General features: G+C 39.2%; 1 protein-coding gene across 4 annotated transcripts in view; it reads right to left on the bottom strand.

Annotated features, from left to right (window-relative positions):
- FSTL5 (follistatin like 5) overlaps positions 1-16,108 on the bottom strand; it is a 438,212-nt gene that overhangs the window by 46,662 nt on the left and 375,442 nt on the right. For 2 of the 4 annotated variants that reach the window (XM_048509210.1, XM_048509211.1), the window contains exons 11-12: positions 13,020-13,046; positions 6,782-6,900 (exon numbers count right to left, since the gene is read on the bottom strand). In XM_048509210.1, coding sequence (XP_048365167.1) covers positions 6,782-6,900; positions 13,020-13,046 — 146 coding nt within the window. The remainder of the gene's footprint in view (positions 1-6,781; positions 6,901-13,019; positions 13,047-16,108) is intronic. The other 2 variants (XM_048509212.1, XM_048509213.1) reach the window with 1 other exon arrangement.

Raw genomic sequence — 16,108 nt, 5'->3', positions numbered from 1 at the left:
GCTATCCTAAATAATTTTCATCGAAGTAAGTCTCCTACCCCTACCTGTATTACCCCCGATATTTGGCATCACCATTTTAGCAAAATTTTTAATGATGATATTTTAAGCAATGGATCTCCTTCACCTATTCCTTTAGATTTGCCTAGTTGGCCTTCTGTCTCATCTCAAGAAGTAGTTGAGCTGTTAGAGGACTTAAAAGGAAGGAAAGTCCCTGGCCCTGATTTTATAATCCCAGTGATTCTGAAATTTCATACCAATTGGTGGGTCCCTATCCTGGCCACTCTTTTTACCTGAGTAAACAGCTCAGGTATGCTCTCCAAATCTTGTCTGTCTGCAACTGTGTTTACCATTCATAAAAAGGGAAGTCATTCAGAGCCTGCCTTCCGCCCCATCAACCTTCTCTCAGTGATAGGGAAGATTTATGCTAAATTGTTACTGAAGAAACTTCAGTCATGGCTCTCCCAGTCCGGTGCAGTGGGAGCTGAACAAATAGGCTTTTGTAAAGGGAAGTCTTCTCTGGACCATGGCATGGTGCTATTACACCTCAATCAATGCAGATAGCAAACTCTACACTGCCTTTATTGATTTAAAGACTGCCTTTGACTCTGTGCCGAGAGCACTTCTCTGGGCAAAACTGGCTGCCCTCAACATTGATGCCAGACTCCTGTTCTTAATTAGGCAACTGCACACTAATACCAGTTGCCGGATTAAGTGTTCCCATGAAGGCCTTTTGACAGATAGTATTTCAATTTCCAAAAGAATAAAACAGGGCTGTGTCCTGGCTCCCACTCTTTTCAATATTTTTTAAGTTACCTCCCCTCTGCTCTTTCAGCAATGAACAGCCATGCCCCAAAACTGGCAACATCCCATGTATCAATTCTGCTCTATGCAGATGACCCTGTCCTCTCTCGATCCAGAGTTGGCCTCAGACACTTAATGAAGCGCTATGTGGACTACTGTGAATCCAATAGACTGACAGTTAATTATGAAAAAACCAAGGCTTTGGTTTTCTCTAGGTGCTTTAAGAAGCTCATATGAGCAATGAACAGCACCCAAATTTAACAGGTTAAGTGCTCTAAGTACCTAATTCACATCCAACAGTATTTCAGCGTTACTACGCTTCTTCTACAACTGTGGCCATTCCTTAATTCCTCCTGCCCTCAAATTTTTCAATGCCAAAGTCCTTTCGAGATTGCTTTACAGTCCCAATTTGGATTCAAGCTGTTAACCACTCTTTGAATTCCCTTCAAATTTTTTCATAAGATAACTGGACTCTCAAATTGAGTGCCTTATGCAGCCCTTTGCCTGGAGTTAGGTCAAAACTCCTTGGACTCAGCCACTTGGCTGAGGGCTTTTAGATTCTGGCTGTGAATTCATTTTCTCTCAGGCCGTTTCATACGACGCCCTTTACGTTTTATGGCGCCCTGGGTGACGGCAAAAAACGCTATTCCCCAGGGAGAGCCATTGGCACGAGGCGCTGCTGCAACGCAGCAGCAGCCATTACCTGGCTTCGCTCCCCCTCCCCAAAGAGAGGCGAGACATCGGGCCGCTGGCTAAAAAAACAACCCTTTAAAGGGTTGTTTTTGCCCAACTTTCGCGATGATGCCCTGTGGCAGCTGGTGCTAACGAAACCGCCCGGGGAATGCGGCTGTTTACTTCCCTTTCCCACTCACTGCTTGTCCCCGTCGTCAGCCATTGCTGGCCTGCGAAGCCCCCCTCCCACTCACTGTCCTCCGACCCGTGATTGGAGGAACGGCGAGGGCCTTGCAGGCTCGAGGACGGGCCAACTGATTCCTGCAGCTGAATGAACAGGCAGTTTGAAAGCGGAGATGGCCTCCGCCCCCACGCCGGACAGAATTGCTTGCTGGCGTGCTACAAGAACCCTGGGGAACCGCGTCGCGGAGCTTGACCTAAGACTGTAATTCCCTGGTCCACTGCCTGCTCTCTGACACCCATTCCAACCCCTGGTTTTCCATAATCAAAGAAAAAATGGCTTCTATTGGACTGTCAGTGGATTCACTCTGCCTTTGTCCTATTCAGAAGCTTATACAAAATTAAAAGGTCAACTATTGGATAGAGAGTTCTCAACCCTAATCACTGCAGCCAAGAAAACTTGCTCCTCCCTGTATTTTTCTATCCCATTTTAACAGGGTCACTTGGCACACTACCTGTATTGCTTAATAAACCCTGTTCAAAGGAAAGCCATAATGCTCACCAGGTTTAATGTTATATCTTCCGCCTTGTTACATGCCAGATTTAACAAGCAAGAAAAGTCTCAAAGATTGTGACCGTGACTATGCATAGACTTCCACATGTCAGTTTTTTGAAAAGAATCTTCTCAAATATGGTAAACTTGTTTTTTTTTCATATCATATGAATGCTATTTTTTCCACATGATATAATTAACGTTGCGTATCCGCTACAAAGCAGTCACTAACAATCTCCGCTAAATTATATCTTACTTCCTAGCAAATTATTACTCCTCACATTTTGAATTGTTTCCAGTTCCCTTAATTTGACTGTTGCTGATGCCCAAAAATCGATGATAATACAAAGTACAATCAAAAGGGTTTTTTTGTTTTAAAGGAATTTTTAAAACAATCTGATAAAGTTGAGCTGAACAATCTCTTCTTATCATAGTCTCAAATGTGAGGCTTCATTAAAATGTCACAAGTGATTAGATAATGGGATCAAATAAGGTTCTCTTAAAATAAAGGAATGAAATCTCTTTTTTAATTAAAAAGTAATTGATACACCTTTTTCTAATTTAGTTTCTTTGTAAAAATAATTTCTGATGCTATCTAATAAAATATTAATCTATTTTCACTGCTTCATGACACTTTTTTAATCCAAAATTTTTTCAAGCCTAATACAAATTAGCAGAATCAACAAAGCAAAATATTCAGCATTTCTAGATATTACTATCTGAAGTTGAGGGAGATCTGCAGAGAATTGATTTACTAGATTCAGCTGATATGAACACCTTGGCAAGATTGCCTGATAACTCAATAGACTCTGAGCTGATGCATATATTATGAATTAGCTTGGATTCTTGTAATAATTCTGCATGTGATTAATTTACTTCCATGAGCAGTACTTTCACTGGAAAAGCATGCTTCTTAATATGTTACACTTAGGTGGGTAAGACTGAGGCTCAACTGAGATGAGATGTTGGAAGTTCTGAATGCTGAATTGAAGCAGTACCTTCTCAAGCTACTTGCTAATCCTCTTGCAAGTTTCCCTCAGACATCTAGTGTGGACAAGTGGGTAGAATGTTGAATTAGGATCAGAGAGAACTCAGAGTTTTCCCTCTGCCATTGAAGTTCACTGGGTGATCTTGGCCCAGCCGCTCTCTCTCTCAATCTAACCCAGGGGTAGGGAACCTGCGGCTCTCCAGATGTTCAGGAACTACAATTCCCAATTGGCCATGCTGAAAGGGGCTGATGGGAATTGTAGTTCCTGAACATCTGGAGAGCCGCAGGTTCCCTACCCCTGGTCTAACCTATGCCACAGGGAAGAATAATGTATGCTGCTTGGGTCCCTATCAGGGAGAAAAGTGGGGTAGATCAAGACAGAGATAACAACAACAAGTAGAACTGCTGGGATGACAAGATGTTGTGAAAGCAGTTGGGATGGGGTGACGTTAAATCCATTCTGCTTTCATACCATGATTCTGATGCATGGTTCTAAAAAAAAAGAGCATTCATGGATCTTGAACTGTGCCATCTAGTAAATCCTAGCAAATTGGTTAGTAAGCTTCAAATTTGAAAAAAAGACTGGCACTTTCATTTCATATATATACTACATATAAATTCATTTTTAAACCTCAGTTCTACTGAGTATGCTTAAACCTAAGTGTGCACATCTGTGAGACTAGAAATTCCATTTCTTTTTGCTACGAAGATAGTGTTTTCTTAAATCAGAAAGTCAATGTTCTTTAACAGCCAAGAACCTTTTAAGCATGGGATGCTATAAATACACTAGAAAAATGAATCTATAAGAATTTGGGACTCTGTCCAGCTTGAAAGAAAGTGAAAGGGTGAATACCTCTTAGTACTTGCATCTGAAGAAACTATTTGCCACTTCAAAGCACTGCATATCTAATGTGCTGTGTAGTGGTAGATGCTTAACTCAGAAACAGCTTGAAATCTGTTCCCAAGATTCAGCCTATGCATCAGAAATGTATGTATTAAAACAATGCATAATTCAAATAGTTGCAAATATGTTTTCATCCTCTGTGAAGGCCCTCCCATGAGAAAGATGTTTTGAAACAACATAGCATGAGTTGCCTAAAGGTGCATTGTATTCAAAACAGTGAGTAGAAAAAAACAGTTTTCCCCGCTTGTTAAGGGCTTCATGTGATGGAGCCTCAGATTATTTATAGGACCTTAGCCATTTTAAAAAAATCTTACCCAATAAAGCTGCCTTACAAAAAAAAGAGAAGGAATACCAATGTGATTTTGTTTCCACTATAAGGAAACATCTCATGATATGTAGCTGTGCATATCTGTATTGTATACTTTACTGTCATGCATCTGGCAAGCTTCACATTTGGAATTTATTTACAAAATCTCTTTAGAAAGGTTATATGATGAACTCATTAATTTTTCATATGTTTCATATTTACCTCAGTTGGCTTCTCTAAAAATTGAAAACTGTCATGAAGACTAGCCTTGAAGTGGCCTTTCGTGAATGCCCCTGCAACTGGTTCGAAGGAAAGTCATGATACAAGATTTTTTTCATCATCAATCACAGCTGACTTATGATGATACCATGGGGTTGTCAAGGCAAGTTCAAATGTGGTTTACCATTCCCTGCCTCTGCATTGTAATTCTGGACATATTTGGCAGTCTTCCATCCAAATACTAACCATGGTTGACCCTGATTAACTTGAGAGATTTGATGTGATCAGGCTAGCTGCAGCCATCCAAATCAGGACACTATGAGAATACCAGATTTTAATGTTGAATAAATAGTTTTCCATTATGTTTGTGAAAAGTCAGAATGTTAAACAGGAAAAAAAAGTTTGATGTGTTAATACATTATGAATTCTACTCCAAATAATCTGGCGGTTAGCAAATCTTGCTGTGGTTCCAGTAACATTTATTAAGATAAACTTTTACTTGAACAAGTATTATGCAGTATTCAAGTCATCTTTATTCTTATGACTGAAGTTATAGGTGCAAAAAAATAGTTTTAACAGTTTCACATTTAGTTAGTATTGAACTTTGCACATGCATCTACTCAGTGGGGCAATTCCCTTTTCCTGGGGACAGCTTTAGGATGGGAAAATAGTATTGGTAGAAGACAGAGACCCCTCTTCCTGTACCATGATCTTGATCCAAATTGGGCTCCTATAGCATTTCAAAATGGAGTTTCCATGGAGAACCTGAAGATGCTGTCTGACTGTAAGTCCCCATAGTAGTCACATTTTAAAAGTAAAATCTACTTTGGATTTGAAAACTTTGGAAATGCCAGGGATTGAACTCTGTGACCTTATACATGTAAAAACTGGGTGCTCAGCTGTTGAACCGAAGCTGCACCCCTCAAATATACTGAGACATGAACTTTTCTGAATTTTCATATTAATGCAATTAAGCAGAGAAAAATAACAATTTCTTTTTACAACATACTCGCAAATAATGTGACAACTAGCACAATATTTTGTCACAATGAGGCCTTTCAATTGCAATGAATTTTTGACAATGCTGAAGGAACAAATCAAGTTGCCTTAAATTCAAAAAGTAGAAGGAAATGATGAAAAATAATTGTTGACATACATGCATAATACACCCACACACAAACTTCATTACATGAATGAATCTTTTCTCTCTTTTTCTCTTTACAGTCTTGGAGAAGGGGTTTAAAGGCGATATGGAAAGGAAAAGAAATAAAATATGGCTTATATAAAATGTACTAATCGCAATAGTCATCATTCATCCTATCATTAATTCTTAACATCTAGACTGGATACTTTCAAACTTCACACTGTTCTCATTTTCAGCTGAGAAAATTCTCAGATACTTCTTAAATAATCAGGTTTTAAATTAGCTATCCAGAAGAAGAAAGGTCTGTGACTTATTTTTAGCTATGTCGAAGTACTTTCACTTAAGCTGCATAAATCAAAGCTTGATTAGCTACTGAAAGTATAATTAGGCACAGTAAAAATTATCTTGCTACTGAGTACTGCATGTATATGTATATTTTTAACTTGGGCAATGTCACAGCAGTAGTAAATCCAGCAAGAGGGGTATACCTTTATCTAACTAAAAGTTGGTTACAAGATTGTTAATAAATTAATGAAATAACTGTTAAATCTGAGCAAGAATATAGATGAACATCACAAATGAAGTCCAAAAAGAGAGCTGTAATGTAATGAAAACAACTGAGAGCTCGGTAACACTTTAAGCATGATTAAATTCATCTTAGTATACATTTCGATGGATTTAGAGCTCCACTTCAACAGATGAATAAAGTGTAATGTTGTTATGAAGAAAGAAATTTCCTTTTCCAAAATTCACTGATTTAGTCTCCCTCTTCCTTTTTTAAAAAATGACAGGTTTTCCTTTCATTTCTCTTTGTTACTTCAGCAACTGCACTTCTACTTTAACAAGCCCACTATAGTGTTCTAGCAGGAGGCTAAAAAGGTTTCAGAAGACATTGTCTACTTCCACAGAGCTCCATCAAAATGTAGAACATTTCATTTTCAAAGAAGATTCTTTGCTTTTAGCAATGTCAAGCATGAGGTAGGGACTATAACTGAATATATCAGAATACTTGCCTGGAATCCAAGGAGCTTTTCACTTGGTTTAATGTGTCTCTGGAATTCACATTCTACAGGTTGTATCACCTTGATTCCATCTTCATAAAACACATAGAACATATTCCCAATCCCCAGACCTTAGGAACAAAAACATATTTAAAAGAACAAAATTAAACCATCTGAGGGGGGAAAATGAACAAAACAAATATGTTTGGCCAGAAGTGCTTTAATTAATGTTGGTGAGGTTCATAAAGATAACTTGATGGGAATTTTTTGAGGGGCAGAAATGAAACCACAGAGTGGTCCACATATTATCATCCACTGGAGAAACTCAATGGCTTCATGAACATCAATCTGGAAATACAAGGCAATCTTTGAAAGTAACAGTGTGGAATTCTTTGTAATCCTGGAATAAAGCTAAAGTAATCCCTTATGCTTTCTCATTGGGTTACATGTTAGGGCTAAAATGAGCAATGACACAAGGATCTTTCCCACAAGCTACTCCTGATTTCCTTAGACTTTGATCCATAGGGATTTGAATTGGTTTGGTAAGGGTTCTTCTGCATGTCTGTCCCATGTGTATTTTTACAGTTGTGAAATCAGTTTAATTTCTTCTGCATGTGGCTTACATAATGAGGATTTTCAATGGAGGGTGCTGTTGTTATTTGTGGCATCAGAGCATTCCCATGTATTTTTAAAACAGCTCTAAAATATCAATATAATGCTGTGGTGTTTTATTGATAGTTTTCTGACTCTTCAGCTTTCATTTTTTTAAAGTAAGTCTCTTATCCCTTTCACTCACTGAAATAGGTGTTTTCCCTCTACATCTCTAGGAGGAAAAAAGATAGAAACTTACTTTTTTTAAAAAAAGAAAGAAAGAAAGCTGAGAATTCAGAGGACTTGCTTCAACTCTCTATACAACACTATAGCAAAGTGGTGGCGAACCTTTTCGAGACCTAGTGCCCAAACTGCAACTCAAAATCCACTTATTTATCGCAAAGTGCTAACACGGCAATTTAACCTGAATAGTGAGGTTTTAGTTTAGAAAAAATGGTTGGCTCCGAGGTGCGCCTTACTCGTGAGTAAGCTTGGCAGTAGTCAGTGGCTTTGCTTTGAAGTAACTGTGCAACTCTTCCAACAGGTAAATCATGACCCTAGGAGGGTTTACTCAGAAGCAAGTCCCATTGCCAGCAATCGAGCTTACTCCCAGGTAAACAATCGCGCTTTAGTTCTTCACATGAAAATCAGTGGGGTTTAACAGCGCTTAACAGGGTTACTTACACTGCTTCCCCAAAACTAGGGCTGATTCCGCATGTGCCAAAAACAGCGGTGTGAAAACGGTGTGAAAACAGTATAAACCCTTTTACACCGTTTTAAACCCTTTTACACCGTTTTCACACTGTTTTCACACTGCTGTTTTTGGCCCATGCAGAATCAGCCTAGGTCTCAGGTTTAATGCTAATAATTGAGCCCAGCAGCCCAGGCCAGCCTAGATGTGTGTATGGGGGGGGGGCGACTCTGCATGTGCCCCCAGAGAGGACTTTGAGTGCCACCTCTGGCACCTGTGCCATAGGTTCGCCACTACTGCTATAGCATTATACCAATATTTTAAAGTTTTTTTTAAAAAGACCCTGAACGAAAATTTTGGAAGAAAGTGGTTTAACGATGACAACAGCCCAGCAGAAAACGGACAGAAACATTACATTGTATGAAAAGGCCAACTCAAAATTAGCTTCTATTTTAAAAAGTATGGTAAATATGTCTCCAAAAAACTGGAAAAGCAGTTATGGGGCCAGAACCAATTGGGGGTGTGGAAGAAAACCATGGTTCTGTAGAAAAATACGACTTTTTCTAGAATCAACTAGGCTGTAATTGCGACAGGGGGCAGAGCACATGGTGAGCTCCGGAATAGTGAGCATGCGTGCCCTGGGCCAGCTGGGCAGCCAAGCCACACCCAGCCTGATTACATGATGCACACGAGTTCAAAGGGTGGAGCATGCTCCCTATATATTAGGCAGCACGCAGTTTCTCCGGCCTTCTTCGACGCCTGGAGCAAACTGACCCACTCACCCTCCCTATTTAGGCAGGGTTTGCTGCTTAATTTGTCGCAACCTTGGCGGTTTGGGCAGAGGAGCGCATCCTTATGGGGAGGCCGAGCTTGCGTGCTAGACTTGGGGTCAGGCGGACTCATGGCGCAGGCCGCGGAGGCCTCTACAATCGAGCCTGACACCCCAGCAGGAAGGAGGCCACAACGGGCACCCAGGTGGTCTAGTACCTCTCTGTCCCCTTCAATATGGATTGGGGTTGGTGCCGGGACAGCCAGGGATGCTGACTGGTTGCTCAGATGTGCTCACTTGCCCAGTTTCTGCCTCAATAAAAGGCTGTGGTCCATTTTAATTCCAAGATGTGTCCTGTGGTTATTCACCAGATGGAACCTCTGCACATCTGGGCGCAAAGAATGATGTATTTTATGATTATAATACAGAGATCTCAAATTAAAATATTGCTCCTAAAATCACTCTACTATAGCCATTGTGTACCTTTTGATGTTTTCCTTATATTTTTGTAATAATACATAGACTCTCATAGGTGGATTCCACAGAACATAAATATTAACATATTTAGGAGTTTCCCCATGGAGGTTTCTTCTGCTTGCAGCTCATTTACTTGCTATTTCACTGCACAAAGTAGATGAATTAAGTTTGTTTAGGCCAGAGATCCCTTGCATGTGTCTTTTTTGTTTGTTTGCTTGTTTTGAGGGGGCTGACTATGAAGCTACAGTGACATGACTAGAGTAGCTGCAATATGCACATATTTGTGTTGTCATAGTTTTGCAGACAGCCCCCTTAAAACAAAAACAAAAAAAAATAAAAAATGATATATGCATGGGATTGCTGGGCTAAACAAACTTTATTCATCTACTTTGTATGGTGAAATAGAGAATGGATGAACTGCAAGCGGAGGAGAATTCCCTGCAGCATATGCAATGGTGGGTGCACTGTGAAATTGGCAAGGGCTCCAAACAGCAGGTGGGGAAAAAAGATCCATCTTGGCTTACCACGCTTGTTTTCTTTTGTACTGTGGGAACAAAAAATTCCAAAATGGATTTTTTTAATTTATACCTTGTGGAATTCACCACAGAAATGGAAGGAACTGTTGATGTGGTGTACCAAGACAATTAGCATGACTTCTGGGACCACTGGAAGTAATTCAGTGGAGACAGACAGCGTCTGCCTAGGGCAGGTATAATTCTTTTCTAGGAGTGCTGTTCCAGTTTATCTAAGAACCCAAACAGTAGTGCAATCCATAGAAAAAATGTACAAGAATCTCTGCATTCTCATTCACCAAAGCGATGGTTGGCATTGTGTTTGAACAGAGTGTACCAGAATGTAGAATTTGATCTAATCTTAAATCAGTATTAAGAGGGACACATAACTACCGGTAGCATGATCCAGGCAAAGTTGAGTTTTCCCACTGATTCAAGAAGGAAAGATTTAGGATACAACAAGATGTGACACTGATTGTGCTAAATCTCTGTAAATCAAAGACTGTGGTGGAAAATGTAAAACTCAATCGTATGCCCATTTACTCAACAGTAAAACTACACATTATTGGGGGCATCATGTGCCAGGATTGCAGTCCTCATCTAAAGGCAAGAGCAGGGTTCTCCATTGCCTTTGATTTCTTTATAAAAACAAACATTAAAAATTATTTTCTTCAGGAGGAGGTATGTTAATCATGACTGTAAAGGAAAAATAGCTTAAAATTCGCTTGCGGCATGTTAAAACACAGGTCAGGGAAAGTTAAGTTTCCCTCTACCACTAGGGTTGCCTGGCCTGGCAACCGATAGGCAACTAAGTGGAGTGGGAACATGGGGGCAGTCATCAGTAATGGTGTGACATCTCTTCCAGGAAAACCCAAAAGCAATGCCAGGCCTTTCTAGGAATTACTGGAAATGCTATGGTTTTACCACAGAGTTTTCTGGGCAATTCCTAGAAAAGTGTTATGACATTTCTAAATTTTTTAGGAATTGATGTCACACCATTGCTGATAGCATTCCTTTAATATTTTGTTCCCTGCTAGCTGCTGGAGTGTTAGCAGGCGTGTGGCAACCCTATCTCCCACCCAATTATGCCGTGCTTTGAAGTTTTTTCTCTTCCATTTTGTAAAAAAGCGGAGGGATGAAATGAATTGAATGGTCTGCCACAATGTACATCAGGTTTCTCCTTTTTCATTCACAGCAACCAGGGAAACTTAAGCTGTTTCTGCATAGGCAGAAAACAGTGCCCTAGGGATGGTAAAAATACCATCCCTGGGGCATTGTTTGCAAAGCTGCCGCTGCTGCAGTGCAACAGTGCCATGCTCACACCCCCAAATGGTGTGAAAATGCTGCTTTCAAAACTCGCTCAATGAGCAAGTTTTTTGGAAAGCAGCATCTTCCACCCAGTGTAAAGTGAACGGCACCGGGTGGAAGGCAGCATTTTTCCCTGCACCGCTTTCCCCCCACTCTTACCTCTTCTTGGCTGCCATCACTGTACAGAAGCCAGGGAACACGCCTCCTGGCTTTCATCCCTGGATACATCAGCATGGCCACTGGGGCATGTCCCCTGGCCTCTGTACAGTGACAGCAGCTGAGAGGAGGTGAGAGCAGAAAAAAAGTGGTGGCCCTGTGTGTAGGCTGCCCCCTGGGCTGCTGGGGCACTGGGGCCATTGGCAGAATAGTGTACGAACGGCCCCGGGGGTGCACCGACTGCAACTATGTCAGTGCACCCCTGCTTGTCCGCCCATGCAGAAGGGGTCATAGTGGCTAACTCATGATTTAAAAGTTGCAAACAGCTGTATTAGCCCCCACAAAATAAGGAATCAAATACCTGTACAACATTTACTCAAATGTGAGACTAGAATTCTTTCCCCCCAGTCTGCCACAAAAATTGGGGGCATCTTAACTTTTCATATAATTTACAGTTGAATCCAGTATAACGTTGGAGAAGCTTCTTCCTTTTGAAGTATATATGATAATATCTTTTATTGGGGGCAATCAAATCAATACAAAAAATGTGCAAGCTTTCAAGTGTGACTCAAAGTCAGCTTCTAGATCAAACCAAGATTTGGATTAAGTCTCTTCAGTAAAAATCCAGTTTTTAGCCCCTTTACTACAGCTTCCAAACATCTTCTCTGATCACCTTGCAAACTCACCATTGCTTTTATATGCTTCACATTGCTAGCAGTATATTGTACTATACAAGTAGTGGGTACTACCAGCTTCTTTCTCCCACATAAATTTATTTATCGCTCCAAGTAATTAAACAGCCACAATTCTATGTTATTTTGGGAGTGACACAAGTCAACCCTGTTTGTAAACAGGAAGGGTCAATATTTCGGTCAATATTCTGACTGAAATTAAGCTGGTTGGCTGAATGATTCACAGCTACAGGCCAAGTTAACAGTGCTGGTCATTTGTTACACTGAACAAGAATACATCTGTTTGTAAGATGAAGCCCTGTGTTCACTTAATAATTCAAACCATTCCTATTCTTATGTACATTCATTGAATGTGACATGAGGAGTACTCAGCACTGTAACCACACAGTAGCCCTGTGCAGAAAATTTGTCCAAACACCCCTCCCTTTGATCAGCAACATTTGGAAAGCATTTGTCACAGGGAGGAGGCACACATGTGGACATTTCTTCTGTATGTCTGCACCATGCTTATGACTTGGCAATTACACAGAGACAGGGGCAGGGCACACTCTTCCAGCCTGTCAGTGAGACAATGTACTCATGGGCCATCTGCACTCAGCTAATATAAAGAAAAACAAATTACATGGTACACAGATTATACATAAGTGGTAATGGCAACTTGTAATAGAGGGTGCAAGGATAATAGTTCTTATATTTTGACAGTATATCTGAGCAGCATTTGGGCAGATACATTTGTAGAGCTTTTGTTAGGTAAAAGCAATAGGCAGGGGGGGAAGGGACCAAAATTTTAAAATCCTACAATCATGTTTTTTCCCCCACAAAATAAGGTTTTTGTTTTATTATTGACAACTGGTTATATGAGATAACTAGAAGTAAAAGGTTATTTACAAAGAATGGGAGAGAAAAAATACTATAATTCTCTAGTTATAGTCTGCTAGCTAGAGATTTAACATATACTATAGAACTATAATTCTCTAGTGATAGTCTGCTAGCTAGAGATTTAACATACACATACAAGACAATTATTACAGAATGGGAAAATATATATTAGTACCTTCCTCTCTCCACAGTATGTTTGCAACTGCAGCAGTAAAGAGAGAAAAGAAGACACAGATGAATATGAAAAAAATCACATGCAATGGCACATAAGTTTTTGCAGTAACAAATATGATACATTTGTCGTACAAAATAAATTCTAAAACTCATCATTTATTCAATCTAGTCAGACACAAGCTTGATATTCGCTATTTGAAATCAGCCATTTGGAGGCATTTTTCAAGGAGGAATATATTTTATGTAATTCAAAAAAATTACTTTCATTTACATTTTTTCCTAAAATATCAGCAATAGCTAGAGATGTTTGAGCTATGATTCTGATATCTATTGAGTGAACAACGGGATCCAAAGTATTTTAGCATTGAACAGAAGTACTTTAAAATACATCAGTTGTGCAATTAAATAACACCTGCATATTAGTACTGACCTAAATCGTTCCTTGGAAGCAATCCCTGGGTGTGCATCTTTTTAAATACATACGCATATATATTTGGAAAAACCTGAAAAAGGCTGAATTCTTCTGTTTTTTTATGTTTTTCAAAAATCTTTGAGTCTATTAAATCTGTGTATTTATTTATACTACCTCAAAACTTAACCTCATTTTTAAAAGTTGATTTGGCCTTTTTCTTTCCACATTGCTTCGTTTCTATATGAAAGCAAGAACTATTAAGTATATATGTTTTGTCAACATATGAGAAAGTGATAGAAACAGAGGTGAACCCAACCATATGGCCATGTAAATCAGATGTGTGCTGTAATTCTAACAAATTAGAACAAACTCCCAATTAGTTCAATGGAGCCTACTCATAACAAATTAGGAATATGCCATTGTGAAGTTGTTTCGAGATAAATGAGTGTCCAACGCAGCTGCATGACCTACAAGGATATGCCATAAAATGTTGTGAATGTCTTACGTGACCCATATGTCATACAACATTTAAATATTTATCCCAATAGTATTTCACAGGCTACAAAATTAGGCTGATCTATTGGCTTTGTGTTCTGTTTTGTACTGTGAATGAACAGATATCTGAACCAGGACATCAATGATAAGGCAGATCAAATGTATGATGCATTCTATTTAGGAAATGGGTTACTGTTCCAAACCATTCAGGAGTAATAAAACCCCTAACACTCAGCTCTGAGTTTTTAAAAGGGGAAATATTCATTCTTGAAGCTATTGTTACTGAGAGGGTGTGTGTAAATTCTTTTTTTTTTAATTATCTGGAAGTTTCTATAGACAGGTTTGTTACCTTAGGATAATAACTCTGAGATAAAATAAAATAATTCTGAATTATTTTGCACAAAGAAACCTGTGATAACCTACTGTGATATATAGGTCTAGGAACAAACACAGGGGACAAAGGTAAAATTAATATCCAGAAGTTGAGTATTTCTATCTGTGATATTTTCAAAATGTGTAACCTAGATTTACCAGGTTTCTACTAATGGCAGACAACTCTTGATAATTTTTTCTTATGCTCATTTGGTTAGCAGGTAGAAGCAAGCTGTTCAGAAGTGGTGACACTACACTGGGGCAACACTCTAGAGTGTTGACCCAGTGTTATGCCAGCTTCTGGGTCATGCCAGAACCGATGCTAACTTACAGCAATGACGATTGCTTGCCCCTCCCCCACCATACCACAGTAAACACCTGCCTCTGCTCATCTCCTGCTGGTTGTCCAGCCATGCCTAGCATTCTTTCCTTATGCCTATGCAGGTATAACTAAAAAAAAACAGCAAACTTAATTTCCGAAGAAATCAGGTAAACCAGTATTGTTGATTACAAGATGCAACAGAGAAGTTTAATTAAAGGTGCATATTGCCTTGTGGAAATAATTTAGATAATAAATCAGAATTACAAAAGATTTTGAATTTGTATTACATTCTATGAAAGTGTAGTTGCATATGGTGGCCATAAACCAGGAAAGTCAGTAGCATTCAGATCACATAACCCCTTCGAAGGTTGATAAGACTTTGACATGCAAAAAAGGCCCTGGTGTTAGAAATTGATCTGTTTAATGGTAAGGAAAAGGTACATTATTTTTTAAACACAGCCTCAAGACACATAATGCAGGAACCAGATAATTTTTAGCTTGCAGTGGGTGAACAGATGAAAGGATTTATAGAAGTCATTTCATAGAATGTGACAGCATAACAGCTGCTGAACTGTGTAACATGGAAAACTGTAACTGATGTTAAGGAATAAAAAATGCAGAATAAAATATTCATCAGGCATCAAATATTTAACTGATCTGAAAATTACTGAAAAATCATTGGGTGACAAACTTCTTTATCAGAAGATAAACAAGTAAATAATGAACTGAAGATCACCTGCAGTGGAACAAAGTATTCTGAAGGAAATTCTAATCTGGAGCAATCTCATAAATTAGATATTTACTGCTAAAGAAATAGGTTTTTGAACATTATCACACAAATACACATACATATAGATTTTTTTAAAAAAAAATGAAATGAATTACGTTTGTTTGTAAAACTGCTCTTTGCAATCTTTGAAAACAAGCCATGGGCCTGAGCCCTGATCGAGAACCAATTCTGCAACAGTGTTGACATTTCATCTTTGACCTGTAGATTGGCTGTGGATTGGATTGCCCACCTCTCTTGTGCCCTATTCAAGAAAGAGTTTTGGGTGGATCCCTCATCCATCAAATGTGGGGCATGAAAACAACAAGAGACAAAGTAAAATTGTCAGGCGTGATAGTGGTGGTTGGTGAGGAAAAATAACAAAAACGAGGAGCTCCATCATAGCAACACTCCAGTCAACATTCTAGGAATATCTGAAATCTCTACTGCAAAGAAAATAGAGATTTGGCAAATTAGAGCATTGCCTGGAAGTGGTATCATTTCCAGATTTGAATTAATTTCCCCCACTTTCTCTTGCTGCATGGGGGAAAGGGGAGCCAGCCAGCTGACACTGCTGCCTTAAGAACATGCGCGAGAACATGTGCACTCAAAATGTGAACTTGGGCCAAGGAGTTAAGAGTGCCAGAGGACAGTATTTTTAAAATTCCACAGAAGATTAAATATATAATATTTATGTCTAACATTTTCAGCATTGGAGACTCA

This window comes from Sphaerodactylus townsendi, linkage group LG10, assembly GCF_021028975.2.
Source record: "Sphaerodactylus townsendi isolate TG3544 linkage group LG10, MPM_Stown_v2.3, whole genome shotgun sequence".
Taxonomy (NCBI): domain Eukaryota; kingdom Metazoa; phylum Chordata; class Lepidosauria; order Squamata; family Sphaerodactylidae; genus Sphaerodactylus; species Sphaerodactylus townsendi.
This window is presented reverse-complemented; position numbering and strand designations above follow the sequence as displayed.